Source organism: Lynx rufus, unplaced genomic scaffold, assembly GCF_022079265.1.
Source record: "Lynx rufus isolate CCGP_SWC_20201006 ecotype Redwood Valley unplaced genomic scaffold, mLynRuf1.p SCAF_33, whole genome shotgun sequence".
NCBI lineage: Eukaryota > Metazoa > Chordata > Mammalia > Carnivora > Felidae > Lynx > Lynx rufus.
The window spans coordinates 3,027,005-3,048,715 of record NW_025814849.1 but is presented as its reverse complement, the minus strand read 5'-3'; the positions used below and the strand labels follow the sequence as shown (position 1 = coordinate 3,048,715).

The 21,711-nt window shown below is 54.3% G+C and overlaps 1 protein-coding gene across 1 annotated transcript in view; it reads left to right on the top strand.

The window, feature by feature from the left end:
* Nucleotides 1-17,463: 17,463 nt before the first annotated feature.
* Nucleotides 17,464-21,711, top strand: part of TMEM132D (transmembrane protein 132D) — a 558,090-nt gene continuing 553,842 nt past the window's right edge. The window contains exon 1 of the mRNA XM_047093229.1: nucleotides 17,464-17,542. Coding sequence (XP_046949185.1) covers nucleotides 17,464-17,542 — 79 coding nt within the window. The remainder of the gene's footprint in view (nucleotides 17,543-21,711) is intronic.

Below are 21,711 nucleotides of genomic sequence, written 5' to 3'. Positions count from 1 at the left end.
AAAGGGAGTTTGGTTCGTATCACCACGGAGGGGATGCAAAGGGTTGGCTTCAGGCATGGCTGGATTCAGGCGCTCACATGATGGCCGGATCTCCTTTCATCACAAAGCTGTGTGTTCTGCTGAGCTGTTTTCTATTGTCAGGCAGCATGTCCCCAGGACCAGGGCTGAGGACCTCCACCCACCCTGCTCGGCTTGCCTGTGGGGGACGCGTCCAGTCCGCAAAGGCTACGGATGAAGATCCCTGATCCTGAAGAAGGGAGAACGGATCCAGAGCCGGCAAAACACATAAATGTTCACTCGTTGAACTTTGAGAAAGGTGTTTAAGACACTTGTCACTTCTGATTATGTCTTCTGCTCTCAATGCTTGAGTCACTCTTCCGGAAGATTGCAGCACTCTCCACGGTCTTTGTGTCAAGCTCCAGGTAGGAGGCCTGGCGTGTGGGGGAAGAACTGTCTTACTCCTCTGTGGTTGAATGTGCTCGACATGACTTGAAGCCATGTTCGGGGACAGAAGGAGCTGTAACCTCAGAGCACAGACCTTTTTTCTCCCCCACCTGCTTCCCAGGAGTGAGAGATTCATACCAGCCCGTTTCCCAGCCGGTTGATTAGAGTAGAGACAAACACCATTACCGCAGGCGTCCAGGTTGACAGAGAACCATAATATGTACAGGTGAACATTCCAAGACCCTGAGGATTATTTAATGGAGATTCCTTAGTCTTGGATGCTCTGGCCTTCCCCGGCACCGGTTTCTTTCTTCCCTAGCGCACCGTCTGTCTGGGTCTGGGGGAAGTTGTCTCCTTCTTCACATTATCTGGTTTCTTCCACAACCAGCCCGAAGAAGCTCCTTTTCCGTCGGATTCACCCCTGATGACCAAGAAATCCGAATCTGTTTTCTTTGCAGTGGGCTCTCCTTTGCTGCTCCGTCCATGTGGCGGGCGGAGAACACGCGTCCCCAGCTCCCTGAGACTGACATCCTGCCTCGTGATTCAGTTCCCAACTCGGGGAAGGCTCTCTGACCGGTCTGGCACGCAACGGTCACCTCGCCGTGGTCCAACCAACAGTGGCCACGAGAAAGCGTCCTGCTGCACCCACAAACCTGCCAGGAGCCCACGGCGGAGAGCAGCGGAAGCAGTCTTTGGACCTTTGTTGATTCTGGTGCAGGGGAGGGGGCAGAGGGTAAAGAGGAAGGAGGAAGGGAGAAGGGACTTCAGGGGACCCTTGCCCCCAGCTGGCGGAGGAGCAGGGGCAGCTGCTGGGCCCTGAGCCTCCTGAGACGGGGCAGTGAGTGAGAACGTGGCCCCACGTACCACGAGGCTCCCTGGGCCAGCCAGCAGGTGCTTGCTGCCTCTCCTAAACCACCATTTCCACAAAGCCGTTCTCCACGCGGATTGAGAGCTCCCAAGGTGGGAGGTCTCTCTCCTCTGAAGCAAAGATCACCTCAATTTGCCAGGGAACAAGGAATAAATAAATGCACTTGGAAACATAGATGCATAATAAATACAAGTAAAAGCGTCAGTAGGACACAGCTTCCCTTCCGAGTTACCTCCTTATTTTAACGAAAGCTTTTTTATCACTCCATTTACCAGCCGTGTGTCCGATCAATATGAAATCTTACTAATGTGACAAGATCTCACATTGCCTCCTGATGACACTTGTAAATTTGTGGGGGTGGGGCGGTTGGTGAGGTTTACTTCTTGTTAGACTATGAGTAAATATGGCTCTGGAAATCCTGCAGTGGGGAATCTAGAAGGAAAAGCTTTATTTCTGCCAATGCCCAAGAAATGGCTCCAAGTCTCAGGGACACACAAAGAGATTCCACTGCGACGGGCCCCGGCGGTTCAGGAGCGGAGCGCATGATTTGGAACAAAGCACTTACTTTTAAGGAGCAACCTCATACCTCGAAGGGTGGTGGACTCAGAAGAGTGAATCGCTCGGTGTTCGGTCAACTGCCGACTGTTAAACTCAGCCCACGTCCACAGCTACGATTCGCTGTGATTAAGACACGGCCGATGCACACTGGGAATAGAACGCCGACGATCTCACAAGCGCTGCTTTTCGTTCCGAAGAAGTTCACACATACCATTCACACTTCCGTTTCGGGGGGGGTGGGGAGCTGGGTGGCTTCACCCCCGGCATGGGGATGGTTGGCTGTTGACATAGGAGAAGAGAATCACGTCCTCACCCCACACCGTAGACAACAATGAAATCCAGATCGATTAGAGTTTAATTAAAAAAATGAAACCACGAAAACCGACGTGGTTAACGATCGGTTTTGACTAGAACAACACACACGTTTCTACACACCCCCCCAGACCATAAATACCGTTAAAGAGCTAATAAACCACCCGGCCGGTTGAGGGGGGGCAGTGCTTGCTAGCTAAGACAGAGCGTTCACATCTTACTAAGGGCTCTTACCGGCCACCCTGGAAGGCTCACGCGAACAAGCAAGTGACAACAAGGACTAAAAAACATGTGAAAACGCTGTGTGCTTCCTGGTGGCGACAGCAAGAAATAAAAGCAGAAACGATGAAACCATGAGATTCGACTTCTGAACTCTCAAACTGGCAGATAATCTTAAAAATAGTAACTCCCTGGGGCGCCTGGGGGGCTCACTTAAGTGTTAAACTTCAGCTCAGGTCATGATCTCACAGTTTGTGAGTTCGAGCCCCGCGTAGGGCTCTGTGCTGACAGCTCGGAGCCTGGAGCCTGTTTCGGATTCTGTGTCTCCCTCTCTCTCTGCCCCTCCCTCACTTGCACTTTGTCTCTCTCTATCTCTCTCAAAAATAAATAAACATTTAAAAAAAGTGAGGGAGAGGGGCGCCTGGGTGGCTCAGCCGGTTGAACGTCTGACTTCAGCTCAGGTCATGATCTCAGAGTCTGTGAGTTCGAGCCCCGAGTAGGGCTCTGTGCTGACAGTTCGGTGACTGGAGCCTGGAGCCTGCTTCAGATTCTGTGTCTCCCTCTCTCTGTCCCTCCCCTGCTCGCACTCTGTCTCTCTCTCAAAACTAAATAAACATTACCAAAAAAAGTAACACCCTTATCTGGTGGTAAACAGTGTTTCTCCACCTGCACAGTGTTGACATTTCTGGAGGATTCTTTGTGGGGGACGGGTGTCTGGCATCCCAGGCTTGTCCCCTCCAGATGCCAGTGGCCGGCCCTCTCCCTCCGAAAGTGACAGCGAGAAATGTCTGCAGACATTTCCAAACATCGCCAGGGGCCAAAATTGCCCACTTGGTTAGGACATGAGAAAATTTGTAGCCCGGTATGTTTCTGGCAGATGAGTTAGAAACGTTTATCCAAAGACTTAGGATGTACATCCTCTTTGATGTAGCAATAAACTCATAGTATTTATCCTAAGGAAAATATCCGTGCCCTAAAATTTTATCTACTATAATATTCAAAGCCTATTTATAATTGCAGACAATCATAAGTGACCTAATCTCCAGCAGCAGGGATTGGGTGGTTGTTAAAGAAGGTCATGTCATTTCTGGAATCTCTGTGACTATGAAAGCCATGATAAGTGTGCACAAAATGCCCAGCCGTGAAACAGTATTGACGTGTGGGGGAGGGGCATGGCGCACATGTACATAGAAATACACGGTTAGGACAATTCTCAAACGATTTTGCTGGATGGCCGATGATGGCGGTAACAAGCCCCAGACTTACTAGCCTAAAGCAATGCTGATTCTCTCGTTGTTTCTGTGGCTCAGGAATTTGGATGCAGCTTAGCTGGGTGGTTCTGGCTCAGGGTCTCTCAGGAGGTGGCCACGAAGTTGTTGGGCGAGGGCTGCACCATCTGAAGGCTCGTCTGGGGCAGACTTGCATCCTTGTTGGAAGGAGCCCTCACTTCCCAGCCCCCTGATCCTCTCCATGGGGCTATTTGAGGATTCTCTCCAAGCAGGTGTTCCAAGAAGGTGAGAACCAGAGGGCGGTAAGACACCTGTTGAGATCCAGTCATGGAAGTCACACACCAGGACTTCTGTCCCATTCCAGTCATTAGAGGCTGTGGCCTTGTGCATCCGCCATTTGCAGGGAGGAGTCAGGTAAGGACGGGACACATGGCATCTGAGTCTTCAAGGGACAGCTTACCGGGGACACTGAGAAGATGCTCTCTTTCCAAGAAAATGGAATAGTACATGCAAAAGCGTGCAGTGGAAAAGAGCCCGGTCACCCCACACGGCCGTTTTCGGAGCATTTGGAACCCTGAGTATATGGAATGGAGGTGGGGAGGAGGTGTGTGGTGGGGAAGAAGGCTCACAAGAGGGGTTAGGCACTGTCCAGAAGGTCTCAGAGAGCCACACAAGAGTCTCAGCGGTAAAAGAACACGATCAGATTCCTTTGCAGTAACATCACCCTGGAGGCCGTGGGGCCGACAGAGGCAGCAGGGAAGATAATTCAGGGACCCTGTTTATACCCACGCTACGTGAGAAACCCCACGGACCCCAGCAGGGGCAGGGTGCCCAGGGGAGAAGAGAACGCGCCTACATGTTCAGCGTGAAAGATAACAGGGTTGGATGGTTTATTGTACGTGGGGGTGAGGGAGGGCTAGAACTGGGGGAGACCTTCAAGTCCGTGAGCAGCTGGGGACTAAATACGACACGGCACAGAGAAAGGGGAGAGAGAGTGGATGCGTTTTGTGACATTACAGAAAAGGGACACCTTGAATTGTCCAAAGAAGACGTCCAACAGGCAGTTGGGAATTCAGTGTGGGTCTCAGGAGCGACTTCTTGGGCGTGACGTGTGGCGTCTCTTCACGGTTGCTGGTTGAAGCTACGGTGTCGACAAGGTGCTGAGGAGAGTCTGCGGAATTGAAGAAAGACTCTATTCCTACACGGTGCCCAAGAGATGGCAAGAGAGGAAGAAAACCACGGATTAATACTGACAACAAATGGTAAAGGGAGGGGAAACCAAAAACTATGGTCACAAAACAGTTGGATCGCAGGCTCAGGAGGAAGTACGTGGGTGGTGTTAATTGTTACAGAGAAGTAAGGCCAATGAGACATTCAACACAGCCTTGAGATTTGCAATCAGCAGGTCACTTGTGACATGTTGGAAATGGTTTCCCCGGATTGATGGGGAAAAGATACATCGTAGTTGGCTGAAGAATGGAGAATCTATTTAGGATTGGCAGACAAAAGAAGTTTTCAACGGAAACCCCAGATTCTAGCAATTAAGGAACAATGACCATTTGTACTCTGTGACCAACTAGTGAGGGAGATTTCTACTCGGCGGAAGATTTCACATTTAGACACACGAAGAAATTAACGGCAAAGTGAACAGTCGAGCTTTGATACTTGTAGTTGGGACCATAGCTTTCCAAGCCGATGGAACGTGGATGCTCTCTGAGGGGAATCGAATATCGATGCAAATGGATGCCTCGTACGGGTGGGATAAATCCAACAGAAGGGAGCTAACATTCATTGAATAATTCTTATGAGCCAGAAAGTTTACATACCTTGTTTTCTTCGCCCACCCTTACAACTCCACGCTCCATGGGTCCCTGAGAACAAACGTGACCGTGGACACTGATGCTCACATTAACTGGCTCTGAGCTTTCCTCAAACCTGAGCTTTACTCAGGTTTGCCCGGGGTTCTCTCTTTTGCTCTCTAAATGTTGGCTTCAATCTTTAAGCCCCGCTTTCTACCAGGCGGGGGACCCAGTTACTAGACGCTCTGGACCTTTTCAGCATTTCTGCAAGGAGAAATGAGGGCTTGCGTTTTCCGGTTACAGCTTGCAAATTCTCCAGGGAAGGGCTCTTCGGCCCCCTGAGCTATACATATTGGTGGGTCCGGTATAGACCACAAGCCCAATCCTGTGTCCGAGGGTTTGCAGCAAGGCGCGGGGAAGGCGCACCTCTGACTGTCCCCTGCAATCAGCTTCCCACCTCTACCAACAGACGCTTGCGCAGAAAACCTTCCCGGCCAGTTCTGCCCCCCTCCCCCTGCAAATCAACCTGTGCAAACAGATGCTTGTATCTCAAACGTCCCACGAAATAAAAACACATCTCAGCTTAGGCTCTGAAGCCTCATTTTCATCCCCCATTCCTGTTTCCAGGTCAAGAAACAGAGGCTTAGATGGGCTGTCACCTTGTCAGTGGTCAAATCTATTGTAAGGGACAGAGATTTCTGCCATCTGGGGGAATCAGACGCCGTTGCCCTCTACCTAATAAGCTTTGCAAGACGGGCTTGAAGCATCTGAGTTTGCTGGCAGAAGACAGGAGGAAATAACCGAACTTGATTTATTCTCCTGTGTATTTGAAGTTGGAATCAATAATCATGAGCCCGGGGCGCCCGGGGGGCTCCGTCAGTTGAGCGTCCGACTTCAGCTCAGGTCATGATCTCGCGGTCCGTGAGTTCGAGCCCCGCGTCGGGCTCTGTGTTTACGGCTCAGACCCTGGAGCCCGCTTCGGATGCCGTGTCTCCCTCTCTCTCTGCCCCTCCCCTGCTCGTGCTCTGTTTCCCTCTCCTTCAGAAACAAATAAACATTAAAAAGAATTTTTTTTTACTTACACAAAAATAATCATGAGTCTAAATCCCTTCAACTGGGAGAAATCAGGGTTGTGCCTGGCGTGATGGTTGGTATCGTCTGTGGCAGAACGGCAGAGCAAGCCGCGTGCTGGGGCGCCTCGTCTGGATGCAGGTGCCATCTTGACTCGTTGCGGACGTATTTGCGTCTTGATTTCTTCACCTCCAAAGTGAGGAGGAGACTCAGAACTGGTCAGCCTGGATCTTGGACTTTCTTGACCGCCCTTGTACACACGGATCCTCATTCTTCCCTTCAACAGAACGCCCGCAAACTCTTCTCTTTTGATAGCATCGCTGTGGATTTCCTCGGCGATAGAGCCCTCCCCACCCTCAGTGCACGCCGTCGGAGGGCATTCAGCACCTCCGTGCAGCTCAAATCCGAGGCAGCCAGACCGTCCCCAAGCTCCAGCGACGGGAATTAGCAGAGGGCCCGTGGCCCTATCGGAGATGACGCCGGGGAACGATTAGAAAAAGGGAGTGAACAGAGATGTCGACACTGACGAAAGATGAGCTGGGAGGACGAAGAGAGGCTAGGGGCTGGTGATGCCATTGAATGCCCTGGGTCCAGCCTTTCCTGAAGGACCTCCCTGGAATTGTCAGTTACTCGAGTCGATGACCCACCAGTCAGGTTAAGTTGGGTTTCTTTAGCTTGCAAATTCATGGGTCAAAACTAACACAGGACAGGAACCATTTGTGGATCCTGAATCCCAACAGCCCAGCCCAGGGCCTGACAGAGTGTAGGTGCCTAACTAGTGTTTATTGGCTGAGCTGAAATGAACGAAGGCCTACTTTGCTCACACCCGCACACTTAAGGGCTTAAAATACCCTTTTTCAAACGTTTGGTCACAGTAGGGGCCTCATCTGGGAAGGCTTGATGCAGAAGTCTTTCTGACTTCTGCATTATTGATCATTTAGCATCATTTAGGCTTGATTCAGCGTTATCTGAAGGCTCCTGTACCCCGCACGTCTGGGGGTGCCGCTGCGGGCTTGAGACGAGGGCTGTTCTCTGGAAAGCCAGCACATGGGCTCTCCGTGTGGCTCTGCCCCTCCCCTGGGGTAGTCAGACTCCTTCCGTGCGCCTCGAGCCTCCGGGGTCTCTTGTGAGGCCCAAGTCTGTTCAGAGTCTCAGGTAAGGGGACCGAGACCCGCCTCTGGGTGGGCGAGTGTTGGGATGGCACTGAAAACAGCGCCCGGCTGGGGGACGTGATTGCAACCATCTCTGGGAAGCACGGGTGCCCCAGTTAGCATGTGGCAGGACGTTGATGTGGTCAGTGGAGGGGAGAGGTTGGCATTACTGGGCGAAGTAGGTTCTCGGAATTAGCACCGGATTATTTGTTATTTATTCACATCAGTTCTCGTAGTCTCGGTTTCTCTGCCTGAAGGCAGAGAGGCGCGGACAGGGGTTCTCTGGAGGCGGAGGGGCAAGGGGGACCCTCACTGACCTTGGAAGGCGATGGCACGCACCCGGTCGCGTGATCGCGGGCACGGGCTGGGGCTGCGCTCTGGACGCGTGCCGTCTCTGTGCCACACCATGCCGCACACGTTATATAAACACCCAGCAACACCATTTTAAAACGGTAAGTCTGACACTCAACTTGATCTCGGAGGTGCAACAGCTCACGCACACGACCTGAACTGTGGCACCATTGGTTTACAGCAGTCAGCATTTTCCCCGACGTGTGTGCGCCAGAACGAAAAATCAACAAACGGAGCTTACACCTGCAGACACTTCATCGCGGAAAATTTGCGATTATATAAGGTGTCTTCCAGGGTCTATTTCTTTCTTTATTTTTTTGGTTTTGTTTTTTTCTTCCCCCTCCCCCCGAGGCTTGGAATTTTTTTTAATGCAGAAAAGAAAAACTTTACCACAAAAAAAGCGAGTTATTTTCAACTCCAGGATGAGCAAAGCCGATGTGTAAGAATTGTTCTCTCTGACTTCTGCATTATTGACGTTCTTAGAGGTCTAATGTGAGCCTAAGACCAACAAGACTTTTGCTTATGAGTCTGATCCCCATGGAGATCATTTAGCATCATGCTAAGAAAATCTGTATCTGGCCCTGACCCTGCAGAAACCCCATAAATTATGTGGACAGTCAAACAGGGAAGCCAGACGAGGAAAAACACATTTTGAAGTATTGCTACTCCTGTGGAAAAGAGTATCTGGCCATCGCTCTCTCTTTACCGCGAACGCTGTGCTAGGATGCGCATCATGTAGGTGCTTTATGTGGGCATCCTCAGTTAATTCAGGGACAGCCCAACTACTTGGGTGATAGCGTACTCTACAGTTTTTAAGGTAAGGAAACGGCGGCCCAGAGAGGTTAAGTAACTGGGCCAAGGTCACACAGCCGTCAGTCCAAACCCAAGCAGGAGCTTCTCTGTAACCATCCTACAGAACAGCACTGGGTGGCCAGGGGAACTGGGAAATCACCAGTCATGGTGAGTTCCTCAGTAACCAACCCCAGTCGGGGAAAGAAAAATGTTATAGAATGCCTACATTACCCTGCATTGCTCTGGGCAGTGAAAATACGGCAGTGAAGAAAGCTATTGCTCTCAGGGAGTTCACATTCCGAGGTGGGGGGTGGGGAGAAAATTAAACCGCCGTAGTATTTAGCATTTTGTATACAGTATTTTATTTTAGTATTTAGTATATAGTGTTTTGGGTTGATAATTGACCTGACACCCAGCACAGGGTGAGGACAGGAGGCTACTATGTCCAGGGAAGGAATCTGCTGTAGAGCGATATTTAGCAGAGACCAGGGTGAACCACATAGGTGTCAGAAGGAACAGTGTTCCGGGCAGAGGAATCAGTCTGTGCAAAGGCCCCGTGTCAGGAGCAATGCCTACGCACTGGAGGAGGGTGGCACAGCCGGCTGAAATAGGGGACAAGTAGGGACAGGGCGGGCAGCTCACAGCCCCCTTGCAGGGCACTGTGGGCACTTGAAATCCTCACTGGGCAAGGTGGGAGCCATGGAAGGTTCTGAGCTAGGGTGACAAGAACCAATTCATGTCTCTCCAAAGCGGGCTGGAAGCAGGAGCCCGGCTGGAGGAGTGAAACAGGGGACACCCCCACCTGGACTGGCTCCACACAGTGGAGTTCACGTGGAGGCCAGGGTGCTTCCTGGAGCATGAGAAGGGGCCAGGATGAACAACTAAGGCAGCCAGACTCTGTCTCAAGTCTGTTCCCCTGGGATGGCCTCGCCCAGGGCTCCAGATCGTGTCGTGGGCCACAGGGCCAGCAACGCAGCAACGTCTAAGTTTCCCACAATACGTTCCAGACATCCAAAGGTGGCTCTCCCCTCCCGCTTCAGGTGCAAAGGTCCTGGGGCAGGACTGTGGTTGGTCTGGCTTAGGTGCTACTCTAGACCAACGGTGGGAGCACTCCCAGGAGGGCTGCACAGTCTTACAGGGGAAACACAGCAGGGCCAGCTGGGGCAACAAGGCCCAGGGTCGGAGAACCTTCCAGCTACTCCTAAGCATCCCCTCAAAGTGTGTGCATGTGTGGCGAACCCTGGTTTTGCTAGCGTGGTCATTTTAGCCCAACTGTAATTTTTGAAGGCCAGTTTCGGGAGAGAAATCGAAACACCTGACAGACACATACGTTCTCAGAGCGTATTTCTCGTGACAGATTTTCTACGAGTAACTTCCGAAGTGGTCTCGGTGCAGAAACGCCAGAATAAAAACAGAGGACAAGACAAAGAAGCCCCAGCGACTTGAGTTTTAGTTTATCTGAAGCACGAAGCTGGGCCACAGCTGCACGGAGCCCCTCCCCCACGGCCCCTTTCAGGAGACACCCGGCACCGTGAGTCGTCATGACTTCCTCACGCTCAGACTCGCGAAGTTATTGAATCCGTGTGGCAGCGTCTTTATTTTTTTTTTAATTTTTTTTAACATTTTATTTATTTTTGAGACAGGGAGAGACAGAGCATGAACAGGGGAGGGGCAGAGAGAGAGGGAGACACAGAATCGGAAGCAGGCTCCAGGCTCCGAGCTGTCAGCACAGAGCCCGACGTGGGGCTTGAACTCACCGACCGCGAGATCATGACCTGAGCCGAAGTCGGGTGCCCAACTGACTGAGCCACCCAGGCGCCCCGAACTCACTCGTCTTTAAATGACACGTAACACTGCATCCTTTCTGAGCAGGACCCAGGGTCTCCCTGCTTCAGGTGTCTCTTTCCTGTGCAGCACCCTGGGGACACCCCCCTCCCCCTGGCCCCCGTAGCCAAGGAACCAGGGTTTCACCTTTACTGGAGAGACCACAGGATCCTGCGGAGTAGGGGACAGAGGACCTGAGAAAGTGTCTCATCTGGAAACATTCGCTTGGATAATCAATATGGGTGCGTGAGCTCCTTTAAAAATACAATCTAATTCAAATGTGACAACCTGGCGGGAGACGTCCCTCGTTTCTTCTTCTGTGGGAAAACAGGTGTCTTGGGCTGCCACTAGGGGTCACTGCAGGCCCACGGATGCGGCCTCGACGCCCGGGACCACGGTTCAGTATCACTGTCCTCTCTGGCTGTACAACAGGGAATGTTCCAGAGAGTCCGGTCTCCAGGTCCTGCTTTTCAGCCTTTTTGATCCATTCATGTCATAATGAAAACGTTGGTCCAGTGCCACCAATTTAACTGTTGTCGAGGAACAATTTCAATTGGTCTGTCAAACTTACCTCCAGCCACACCCGCCATGCGTTCACTTACGGACTCAGCTGCCTACTGGCCATGAGTCGCTTTTGCAGACACGGATACCTGTCCCGCGAGGAGTTAAAAATCCGTGTACAGATAATTGATCGCATGCAGCCACAGCGGGTTACTCAATGTTGATCGAGTTAAGCGCCAAGCAGAGACCTTTTGGTGAAACAAAACAGTGGCATTTAAGAATTGTTACGGAGTTTTTAAAAAGACTTTTGTGATTGTGCATGTGGGGGCCCTCCATCCCGCCCTGGACCCGTGCGTCCGTGGGGAGATATGGGGACACCAGCAGGTCTCCACTCTTCCATCATTAAAATCCCGGGCACATACGTCTACGTCATGGGGGACGGTTCACTTTCTGGAAGAAATTGGGGCATACACATGATTTACGAGGTGGATGTGGAGGAATTTTATTAGGAGGGAAAATCGAGTTCTAAGCCAGAAGCAATCCCAGCCCTATTATTTCCATTTGTTTGTTGCCCAAAGCACCTTAAATCTCTTCTGAATTAGGCCATTGAAAATGTCCCCCCATTTCAGCTTTGAAGCTGTTCTACGCTCACATGGGACCTCAGGTCTCTTTGACGTTGGCAAAATCCACAAACTGCCAGCAAAGCTTCTCCCTCCGTGGCCGCGCTGGCGCACCCCAGGCAGGATCAGGTCCCTGCGTGTCACTGTGTGGACAGGGCTGGGGAACCGTTTTCTCGGTAATAATACTGGGATACCACTTACGTATGGCTCAGAGGCGCCTGCAATGAGTTTAGTCCTTCCCCGACAGAGGCGTCTGTAAGGTCACAGCCCAGCCGTCCACAGCCGTGAGAGACACTGGTTTTCAACGGCCTCGGGAAACCAAACCCTGGGGGTGCTCAGTTAGGAAAGCAAACACGGCCTTTTTCCATGTGTCCGTCTTATCGGATGGTGGGGGGGGGGGTGCTAAACTCCAGTTTTCTCTCCTTCCTGGAGAGGTTCCGTCGTCCTCCTGCCTGTGTCTCCGGCCCGTACCCTTGACCTCACCTCCTCCCCCTCCTCCCCTGGCTCCCTCCGCTTCAGCCACAGGCTTCTCTCGGAGCCTCCGGCTTTGACGTACCTCGTGGCCTTTGCGCTCGCTGTTCCCTCCAGCAGCGTGGTTATGACCCAGATCTGCACACGGGGTCCTTCGCGTCAGCAGGCCTTGCTTCCCAGGCCACCTCGTCAGGGAAGCCTTGGCCGACCTCTCTCAAGGTAAACACGATCCTGCCTGAGTTTCCCCCAGGGTCTTTCTAAAAGTATCACGTTCCTTGTTTCCTGGTTCCCCGTCTGTCTGTCCCTGTGAGAACGTAAGCTCCGTGGTGGCTCCTTGTTGACTTGCTGGGTCCACCGTGCCTGGCCGATGACACGTGTAATAAATATGCACGGCATGGAGTAAGGGGTCCCTGGACGTCCCTCTCTCCCGGGTAGCCGGCCCGTGAGGACCACACCTCCCCTTAGGAAGCCTGTGCGCCTCGTGGGTGGAGGCCATGGGATCTAACGTAGCAAACAGCTAGTGGCACCGTCAGGGGCTCCAGCGAGGGACAAGTGCACGGCACGTCGAGGAGGTCCTTCCGCAGGGGCCTTCTCTCCGACCGCCGCAGAATCCTCAGCCCTGACGGAGGAACCCGGCCTGGCCCGGCCAGGAGTACGAAGGCAGGATTTATTCGAGGGGGTACAGCATCCAACTCCAAAGAAGTCAAAGAAGACCGTTTAGGGTCTGCACGGATCCCCGACTCAGGAAATTAAGGCAAACGGGGCACGGTACTCCTGGCCTTCAGGAAAGAGGCTGTTCCTTAAGGTCACCTGGCGATGGCGGGGGCTGCTTGGGAGGCCGGCATGCTGGGTTCCTAACAGTTGCTTATGGAGCCCAAGGAGACGAGTAAGGGAGGGCCGAGTGGGGAGAGTAAAGGACAGTGTCATATTAGTAAGGCAACCAGGAAGGATCCGGAAGTGCAGTGACTTAACGCAGTGACAACCGTGGCTGCTGCTGGGTGTCTCGTGCGGCTTGGCAGGTGTTCTGGCCCCCACGGGCCTGCGGGGCTGGCGGACAGGGACTCGCGACCCCGTAGCAGCTGCACCTGCTCAAACGCATGGTCTCCTCGAGCCTCCTGGTGGGGAGGTATGGAGTGAAGCACCACGGGGGGCTTTTCACTGCCTCATCTCGGAAGAGACCCTCACCACTTCCGCTCATATTCCATCCGTCACCTTCCCGGGGACCGAGAGGCACAGTCATCCCTGCGTCCCGAAGGACAGAGTGATAGGGACTGGCCAACAGCGGTCACGCCAATCTCAAGGCCACCTCCTGGAGTAATCTTGCTGGAGACATGCTCTCCCCCCCCCCCCCCCGGCTCCCCGAGAAGCGCATGGGCGTTCCTGACGGCGAATTCCAAATCACAATTCTGTCCCCACTTTTAAAACGAGATAAGCCGTTTCCGGCCTATTTCCTGGGCCGGTTTGGGAAGATTGAGGGGGAAAACAGAGAGATCCAAGACGGCTTGCCTGCACCTGAAGGAGGGATTGATGTGGCGGCTCACGTCCAGTGTCTCCCCCACGCACTCCTCCCTGCGTTCCCAGGTCGTGTTGCAGAGAAAGATGATGTATACGCCTGCATCAGTGGTGATGTGGTCCTCCCCTTCAGGTCAGCCCACTCCTCAAAAACTTACCTCGGTGGATTTGAAAAAGGAAACCTGCCACTAAGTAAAGGTGAAGTGGGAACGTAAAGATATTAATACTCGACACAAAAAGAAAGCCGCGTTAATGCACTCTGGCTAGCTAGCTAGCTAGCTAGCGTCACTCTGGGCAGAAAGAGGTTTCCTCTGTTTTAAAAGAAGCAAGGGCGTTTGCAAACGTGAAACAACTGTTGGAGGCTTGAGCCTCTCTGCGGGATGCATCCGGGAGGACTGGGGGAGAACCGTCAGTTAAACAGGGCCCCATCTTGTAGGACCTAACAGCACCTTCTTTCCCACCAGTGGTCCACTTCCCTTCCACATGGGGATTCCAGCAGACTCCTTTCCACCTTTACCAGCTGGTACCTCTTTAAAAATTTTTTTTAAGTTTATTTATTTATTTTCAGAGAGAGAGCACGAGTAGGAGAGGAGTGAGGGGGGAGAGGGAGAGGGAGGCGGGGGGGAGAGGGAGAGGGGGAAGAGGGAGGGTGAGAGAGAGAGAGAGAGAGAGAGAGAGAGAGAGAGAGAATCCCAAGCAGGCTCCATGTTGTCAAAGCTGGTACCACTTGAAATTGCCTCAAAGAATGTTTTGTTTCCTTGAAAGATGAGGGCCCAAACTGCCTCATGTAAAAGCATAATCCACACGGCAGGAACAATTAGTACTATTTAATTACTGACAAAATTAGGCTTACAAATTGATTCATGGCCATGGCCCTGCAGATGAAACCCACAGTCTTGCAGGAAAGCAGATTTCTTACAATTAATTGGAGAGAAACGAGGCAGGCGCTCTGATGGGGAGGTGGTCCCGGAGGCATCGGGACCTGGCGGGCCTGGCGCGCTTCTGGAGGCTTCCGAAGGCTCGGCTTCCCCACAGCTAGCTGGGCTAATTACCCAAAGAAGATTAGATGCGTTAGCTGCAACAGCATCCCCGAGAAGCGGTTCTTACGTCTTATTGTAGCCACTGACCAGGTTTCTGGAGTTTCGGCTTCCCAAAAAGCGTCCGCACCGAAGAGTAGAAAAAACTTGGCCAGCTCTGCATAATGGGGAAATGGTTTCACATTTTGGGCCAGAGCCTTCAGCCACGTTTTATCCTAAGGACACAGAGAAATCTTTTGCAATGAACCCCCCCTCCCCGCCGCCTCCCCATAAAGGAGCATCTGATGATTGCAATTCTGGAAGAAATAAAAACAACTTACTTTGATTTCAGAATAGAAGATGGTTGTTTTTAATAAAGAACGGGGACTATTAATTCTAGTCTACACATTGGGGAAATGCTCAAAAGACAGTCTTTGTTTCCCATCAAAACCGACTCTGGCCACCTGGAATCTGCATTTAGTGCAGACTCTGGCCTTGCCATGAGGAGGCCAGGTGGGCAGGGGTTAGCCCTCAGTTTCCCCATCTTGGAGGTGAGTATCGTGAGCTAGGCCAGGGGTCCTGGGACCAGCTGTGTCAGCTTCACCTGAAGCCCCTTTTAGGAATACCACCCAGACCTGCCGAATCAGAGGCTCCTGGGGTGGGCTCGTCGGCAGCATTTTTTTTTTTTAACGTTTATTTATTTTTGAGACAGAGAGAGACAGAGCATGAACGGGGGAGGGTCAGAGAGAGGGAGACACAGAATCCGAAACAGGCTCCAGGCTCTGAGCGGTCAGCACAGAGCCCGACGCGGGACTCGAACCCACGGACCGCGAGATCATGACCTGAGCCGAAGTCGGCAGCCTAACCCACCAAGCCACCCAGGCGCCCCTCGTCAGCAGCATTTTTAACAAGCTTCCAAGTGATGGGGACGCTTCCCCAAGTTTCGAGTGCTGAAATACACAACCTTTTAACGTTCTTTGCTGCATTAACTCTTTACAATGCTGTAGGAGACCCAGAGAGGAGGAGCAGAAGTTTAAGAAACAGATGAAAGAAAAACAGAAAGACAGACATTCCGAGAAACGCAGAGACCGTCCTGGGGAGACAAGCACCCGCCTGTCTGATCTTCCCTGAAACTTTGAAAGCTAAAAACCCTGAAACCTTTGGCATATTTTCACAACCACGGCATCTAGAATCAAAACATCTGCTCTGTTAGCCGGATGATAAAGACCCGTTTTCATCTACTGGGTAAATTCGCCTCATTTGATTTGGGTGTTGTTTTACAGTATTTTCAAAATATTCAGAATGCCTTCTCTGTCTCTCTGATTTTGATCCGGTTAATTCAAAGGCTCACATGGAGCGCAGGGGTCCTTGGACTAAACTCAGAGGATGATGCTTAGTGATCTCTTAATTAGGGATCCAGGAAGGTATAAACCTAGAACCTTGTGTCTGATATGCTCAAGGCCACGTTGGCCCTCAGCCCATCAATTCCCAGTTCCAGTAGGCCCGGGGGGATGGGGTTAGTGGGGGGGGGGGCGGGTGGTCAAGATGGAATCCCTTCAGGGTCCCTGACTTGGTGGTCATTCCAGCACCGGGGGCTGGGGGCCGGATGGCTTGTCGGAGGCCCTCCTCCTCAGAGGTAGTCGGGGATGCCCGGGGCGGGCCGAGGGACCCTCTGTGGCGACCTTCGCGTCCACTGGCCGGCGGAGCGCACGAGGTACCTCCCAGGCCGGAGGGCTGGCCCTTCGCTGGAGGTTTGGGGACGCAGGGGAGGCAGATGGCCGTCTCGCCACCTGTTGGGGGGGGGGTTGGGCGGCCGGCTCGGGGCGCTCCGGGCGGGCGGGGTTTCCAGCCGCCTCCGGCAACCCCTCCCAGCCGCACCCGCGGGGAGGAGCGGGGGACGGCGAGGGCGGGGCGAGCGGGCGGCCCCGGGGTTGGGGGGGGGGAGAGGTGGGCCCTACTTCGCGGATTGGGGCTCACGGCTGTCACTCCGAAAGGGTGGGGCTTTTCAAAAACAGACAAATTCGGAAGGCGAAGCCCACCCCCCACCCCCCCAACCTCCCAGGCGCGCAGGGCTCGGCGGCGCTCGGCTCCGCGCCGGCTGCGGTGTCGGCCGAGCGGGGCCACCGCGCGGGTCCCCGAGCCGGCGGCCGCTCCTCCGCGCACCGGGGCCGCGTCTCCCGAGCCGGCCGTGCGCTCCGCGCGCCGGGGCCGCGGGCGGGGGCCGGAGCCGGGCGCGCGGGGGCGGCGCCGCCAAACTTCGGGCGCGGGCGGCATGGGGACCGTGCGCCCGCGCGCCCCGCGCCCCCCCGCGCGCCCGGCCAGCCCCCCGGGGGCCCCCGCGCCGCCGCCGCCGCCGCCGCCGCAGCCCCGCCGCCCCGCCGCCCGCGCGCGCTAGCCGGCTCCCGCGCTCCCGAGGCGGCCCCCCTCGCCCGCCGAGCGGGAGGCCCGACCCCGCGCGGACCCGAGCGAGGCGCCCGGCGGGGGCGAGGGGTGGGGTTTGCGGCGCGCGCCGGCCTCGGGGGAGCCAGTCCGGAGCCGCGCGCGGTCGTCGCCCGGCCGGCCATGGGCTGGCGGGCGGAGGGCGCAGGGCCCCGCGGCTGCTCGCGCCCCTAGCCGCGCTCCCCACCCCCCCCGCCTCCACCCCCGGGGCCAACCCGGGCCCGGCGGCCGCTGGTCCGCGCCCCGACGGCGCCGGGAGCCGAGGAGCCGCGCTCGGGTCTCCGGGATGTGCCCTTCTGAGATGGGGACGCCGTGGCACCGCTGGTCCCCCGTGCTCATCAGCCTGGCCGCCCTGCTCTCCAAAGGTGAGCGCCGCCGCCGCCTCCGGCCCGGGACTAACTTTGCCGCGAGTGAGGGTGCGGGAGCGCGCGTGGCTGGGGTGGCCGGGACGGAGGGCGTGGGTGTCGTGTGCGCGTGTGCACGCGCGCCGGCGTCCCCTCTTGCTGCAGGTCTCTCCCGGGGGGACTTGGCCGCGAGGTCCCCGGGGAGACTGGCGACGGACGCCGGGAAAAATAGCCCTGCGTCGGGGGAGGGGGCCGCGGAGAAGCCGCAGAGGGGAGGGGAGGCGGGCCCTGCCGGGGGAGGGGGCTTGGAATGACCTGGAAGGGCCCCGGAGCGTGCACCTGGCGCGTTCCCTGCCGGCGCCGACCTGTGAGGAAAGCATTCCAGAGCCCTCCTGTGTACGGGAATGCGTTCAGTGCCTGGCAGGCTGCCGAAAACGGGGCCCCGGAGTGACCCCACTGCCCCCAGGACCTCGGGGAGGGGTGTCCTGCGGGGTGGAGGCTCCCGCCCTCCGGGGCCGCGGGGCCGCGCCAGCGTCCGCACGGCCTCGCCGCGGAGTTCTGACCGCAACTTGTCAGCAGGGCCCCGACCCGGAGCCTTGAGTGCAGGCAGGGACCCCTGCCCCGTGTGCCCCCTTCCCCTGCAGTCAGCACCCAGACCCGCATCCAGCAGCCGCTTTGGAGGCTCAGGGCGCTAATTCCTTGAAGGAGGAGTTACATGGTTCACGCAGGAGACGGTGGAAAGTACCAGCAATTCTTTCTCCTTATCGATCCGGACTCTCGGTTTTGTGAGCGGTTCCCTCCCAGCGCCTGCTTCCTGCAGGGAATCATGTTAGGAGGAAAGTGGAGATTCGTGCCAGGCTCCAGTGGGTGCCCCCCAATCCCCGTCGACAGATTTTTTTTCTGAAAAGATTTTCGAGAGGAGAGCTCCGAAACTTCAAAGCCACTTGTCACGCACAGAGCCTTTTAATGACAGGAAATCTCTGCGAGCTCTTGCAGAATCGCGGAGGTGAGGAAGGCCGGGATCTGAGGCCAGACGAGGACCGTTCGCTTGCTGTGGTCCGGGGAGGGGAGGGTCGCCCACCCCGCTCGCCGTCTTTTCGAGTGCTGTTGGAGCGGGTTCACGGCTCCTAATTAGGAGTTAGAGCAGTCCGGAGGACCAGGGCCTCCGGGATTTATGGTGTGCACACGGAACCAAAGACAAGGTTGATGAATTCAGTGAATCCAACCCAGGCAGACGCGAGGTTAAAGAAAAAAAAAAAAACCCAATTCACAGCAACAGCAGCGGTCTTGCATATGGCTGTGAGGCATATTTCTTTATTGGCTGTCACTTGATTTTCTGAAAGGAAGAGGCTTCTCTGTTTTTATGTTGTTGAGAAAGGTCCAGAATAGCTGGGTAAATATGACTTAACTCTCACGTTTCCTCGGGTGTGTACGTAGCTCCGTTACTGATTTCTTTATGAGATTGGGCAGTATTGGAGAAGACTGTATTTTCCCCGATGCCATTCAACTTTTTCAAGTGGAAACCCTGAAAAATGTCCTTAAAACAAGGGCCTGTGTGAGGTGGGGGTGGGCGGGGGGGAGTCTCAGCGTGTGAAATGATGCCATCAGCCCAGCATGTGGCATATTTTGTGTGTTGAATTTAGAGACCTTAACTCAGCCAAACTGTTCAGAAGTGAGTCAGTGCTGTGTGGATTTTCCTACAGCGGCAAGCACAGTGCTGAGCCTGAGGTCGGTTATTCGGTGATTTTTCCCAATATACCGAAGAACAGGAAAAAGTGTGACCCCCACCCCCCCCCCCCCCCCGCCATGCCATCATGTTATATAAAATTTCCTGGTGCAGATGTGATTTCTAAATGCAGGGATGGCTTGTTCTGGCTCGCGTGTGCACATTGCATTTCTCCCCTGAGATTCTTTGACCACCTGAAAGTTTTAGACCAGCTTGACATCGAATATGGACTCTGTTTTGAAGGATTTTAATTGGAAGGGAATGTAGGTCTGCACACGCACGGACACGTGCGCGTAACCCAAAGTGCCCGGTGGGTCTGGGGCCGATGAAAAAACGGAGATGACTTCCAAATATTGAATATCTGCTTCAGCGTGTTGTTGCTTTTACTGTATCGCTCTCATTCTTTCCAAATATGAATCCTTGAATGAACAGAAATGCAGATTTTAATTCCAGGCTGATGTCCTAGAACCTCACGTAATTCGTGAGCAGGGGGGGATTGGTCACAGAGCAAACCCACTCTTCTATGGATTGAAAAGCAAGTAAAAATAAAGCTTCGTTGTTTGTACTCCTTTAAAAAACTTTTTTTTTTTTTTAATTTTTTTTTTCAACGTTTATTTATTTTTGGGACAGAGAGAGACAGAGCATGAACGGGGGAGGGGCAGAGAGAGAAGGAGACACAGAATCGGAAACAGGCTCCAGGCTCTGAGCCATCAGCCCAGAGCCCGACGCGGGGCTCGAACTCACGGACCGCGAGATCGTGACCTGGCTGAAGTCGGACGCTTAACCGACTGCGCCACCCAGGCGCCCCAAAACTTTTTTTTTTTTAATGTTTATTTTTGAGAGAGAGAGAGAAAGAGACAGAGTGTGAGTGGGGGAGGGGCAGAGAGAGAGGGAGACACAGAACCCAAAGCAGGCTCCAGGCTCCGAACCGTCAGCACAGAGCCCGACGCGGGGCTCGAATCCACGAAAAGTGAGGTCATGACCCGAGCCAAAGTCAGACGCTCGGCCCTCGGCTGTTGGTACTTCTATCCTGGGGACCTAGAGATGATATGAGGTCAGTAAGTGATTGGCCACGTTGTCCTCTGGTCCCAGACTTCCCTGGAGAATGGTCTTCTGTCCGGTTGCCAGAGAGCTTGTGTCTTACGTGTAGGTCTAGTCCTGTTGGGAACTTGATGTGAACCAGGACTGTGTTTTTATACGCTGCTGTTCATTTCTGGGGCGGGGGGGGGGCAGCGATATGGAAAGTGGGGGCTGACAAGACAAAGGAATGAGAACACGGGAGGTGGGCGGGGAGCGGGCACGTTTCCACGAACACAGGAAGGTCACCGCGTCTAGGTCGCTTGTCGTGACCCGCACCTGCGTCCTCCAGGGTGGGTTCTCCTGTACGTGGCAGTGAGAAGCGGACCCTCGGCGACCCCGGGGGCTGGGAGAGGAGCCACTGCAGCGATGCAGGTCCCGTCTCAGGACCAGAGAGGGGTGTCGGAGAGGGGAGAACCCCCACTCCGTGGAGGGAGTGTCAGGAGAAATCCGGTACAGCCTTGGCCCGGAAACAGCTCTGGTTTACAGCCGCCCCTTGTCCGGGCCTGGCCGGGAGGCAGAACTATCCAGGGGGAAGCTGGCCGGTGCCTGTGTGAGAGGCGGAGACGTGGGGGGACTCTGCTGCTTACACTCAATGTTAAAGGGCTGGAGAACAGGGGGATCATTGACTTTCATTTCCTCCAAATTAGAAAAGTTAAACAACAGATACGGTTTTATAACAAATACTTACACGCAAAGAAAGGTAGGATTCCGAGTATGAGGATCTGTTTAATTGGTTCCGTTTCGGTAGCCAAGAAAAAAAAGAAAAACAAAACAAAAGCTCCAAAAATACCCTACTGCAGAAGCTTCTACTACCTTATGTTTCTGTGTCATCTGTGCATTGAAGCCACTCCTCCGTTTGTTGAACCGGTCGTTACCCATTCATCTGTCTTTCTGTTCATCAGGCTATCCATCTAGCCATCCTTTTCCCCCCTCCCTCCTCCCTCCCTCCCTCCCTTCCTTTCTCCCTTTCTCCCTTCCTTCCTCCCTCCCTCCCTTCTTCCCTCCCTCCCTCCCTCCCTTCCTTCCTTCCTCCCTCCCTTCCCCCCTTCCATCCATCCCTCCCTCCCTCCATCCATCCTTCCACTCACAAATTACCACAGACGTGGGGACTTAAAAAACAGAAATTTATTCTCTCGCAGTGTTGGTGGCTAGGTGTCCAAACTTAATATCGCAGGGCTGAAATCAAGGTATCAGCCAGAGGCTCCAAGGGAGATCGTGTCTTGCCTCCTCCAGCTTCTGGTGGCCGCCTGCCCGCAGACCTGGCCACCGGCAGCCTCATTGCAGTCTTCCTGGCTGGTGCTACCCGCCTCTCCGCTCCGTTCTCAGCCTCTCCTCTCTGTGTCTGTGTGTAAAGTCTCCCCGCCTCCCTGTAGAAGCACGCACT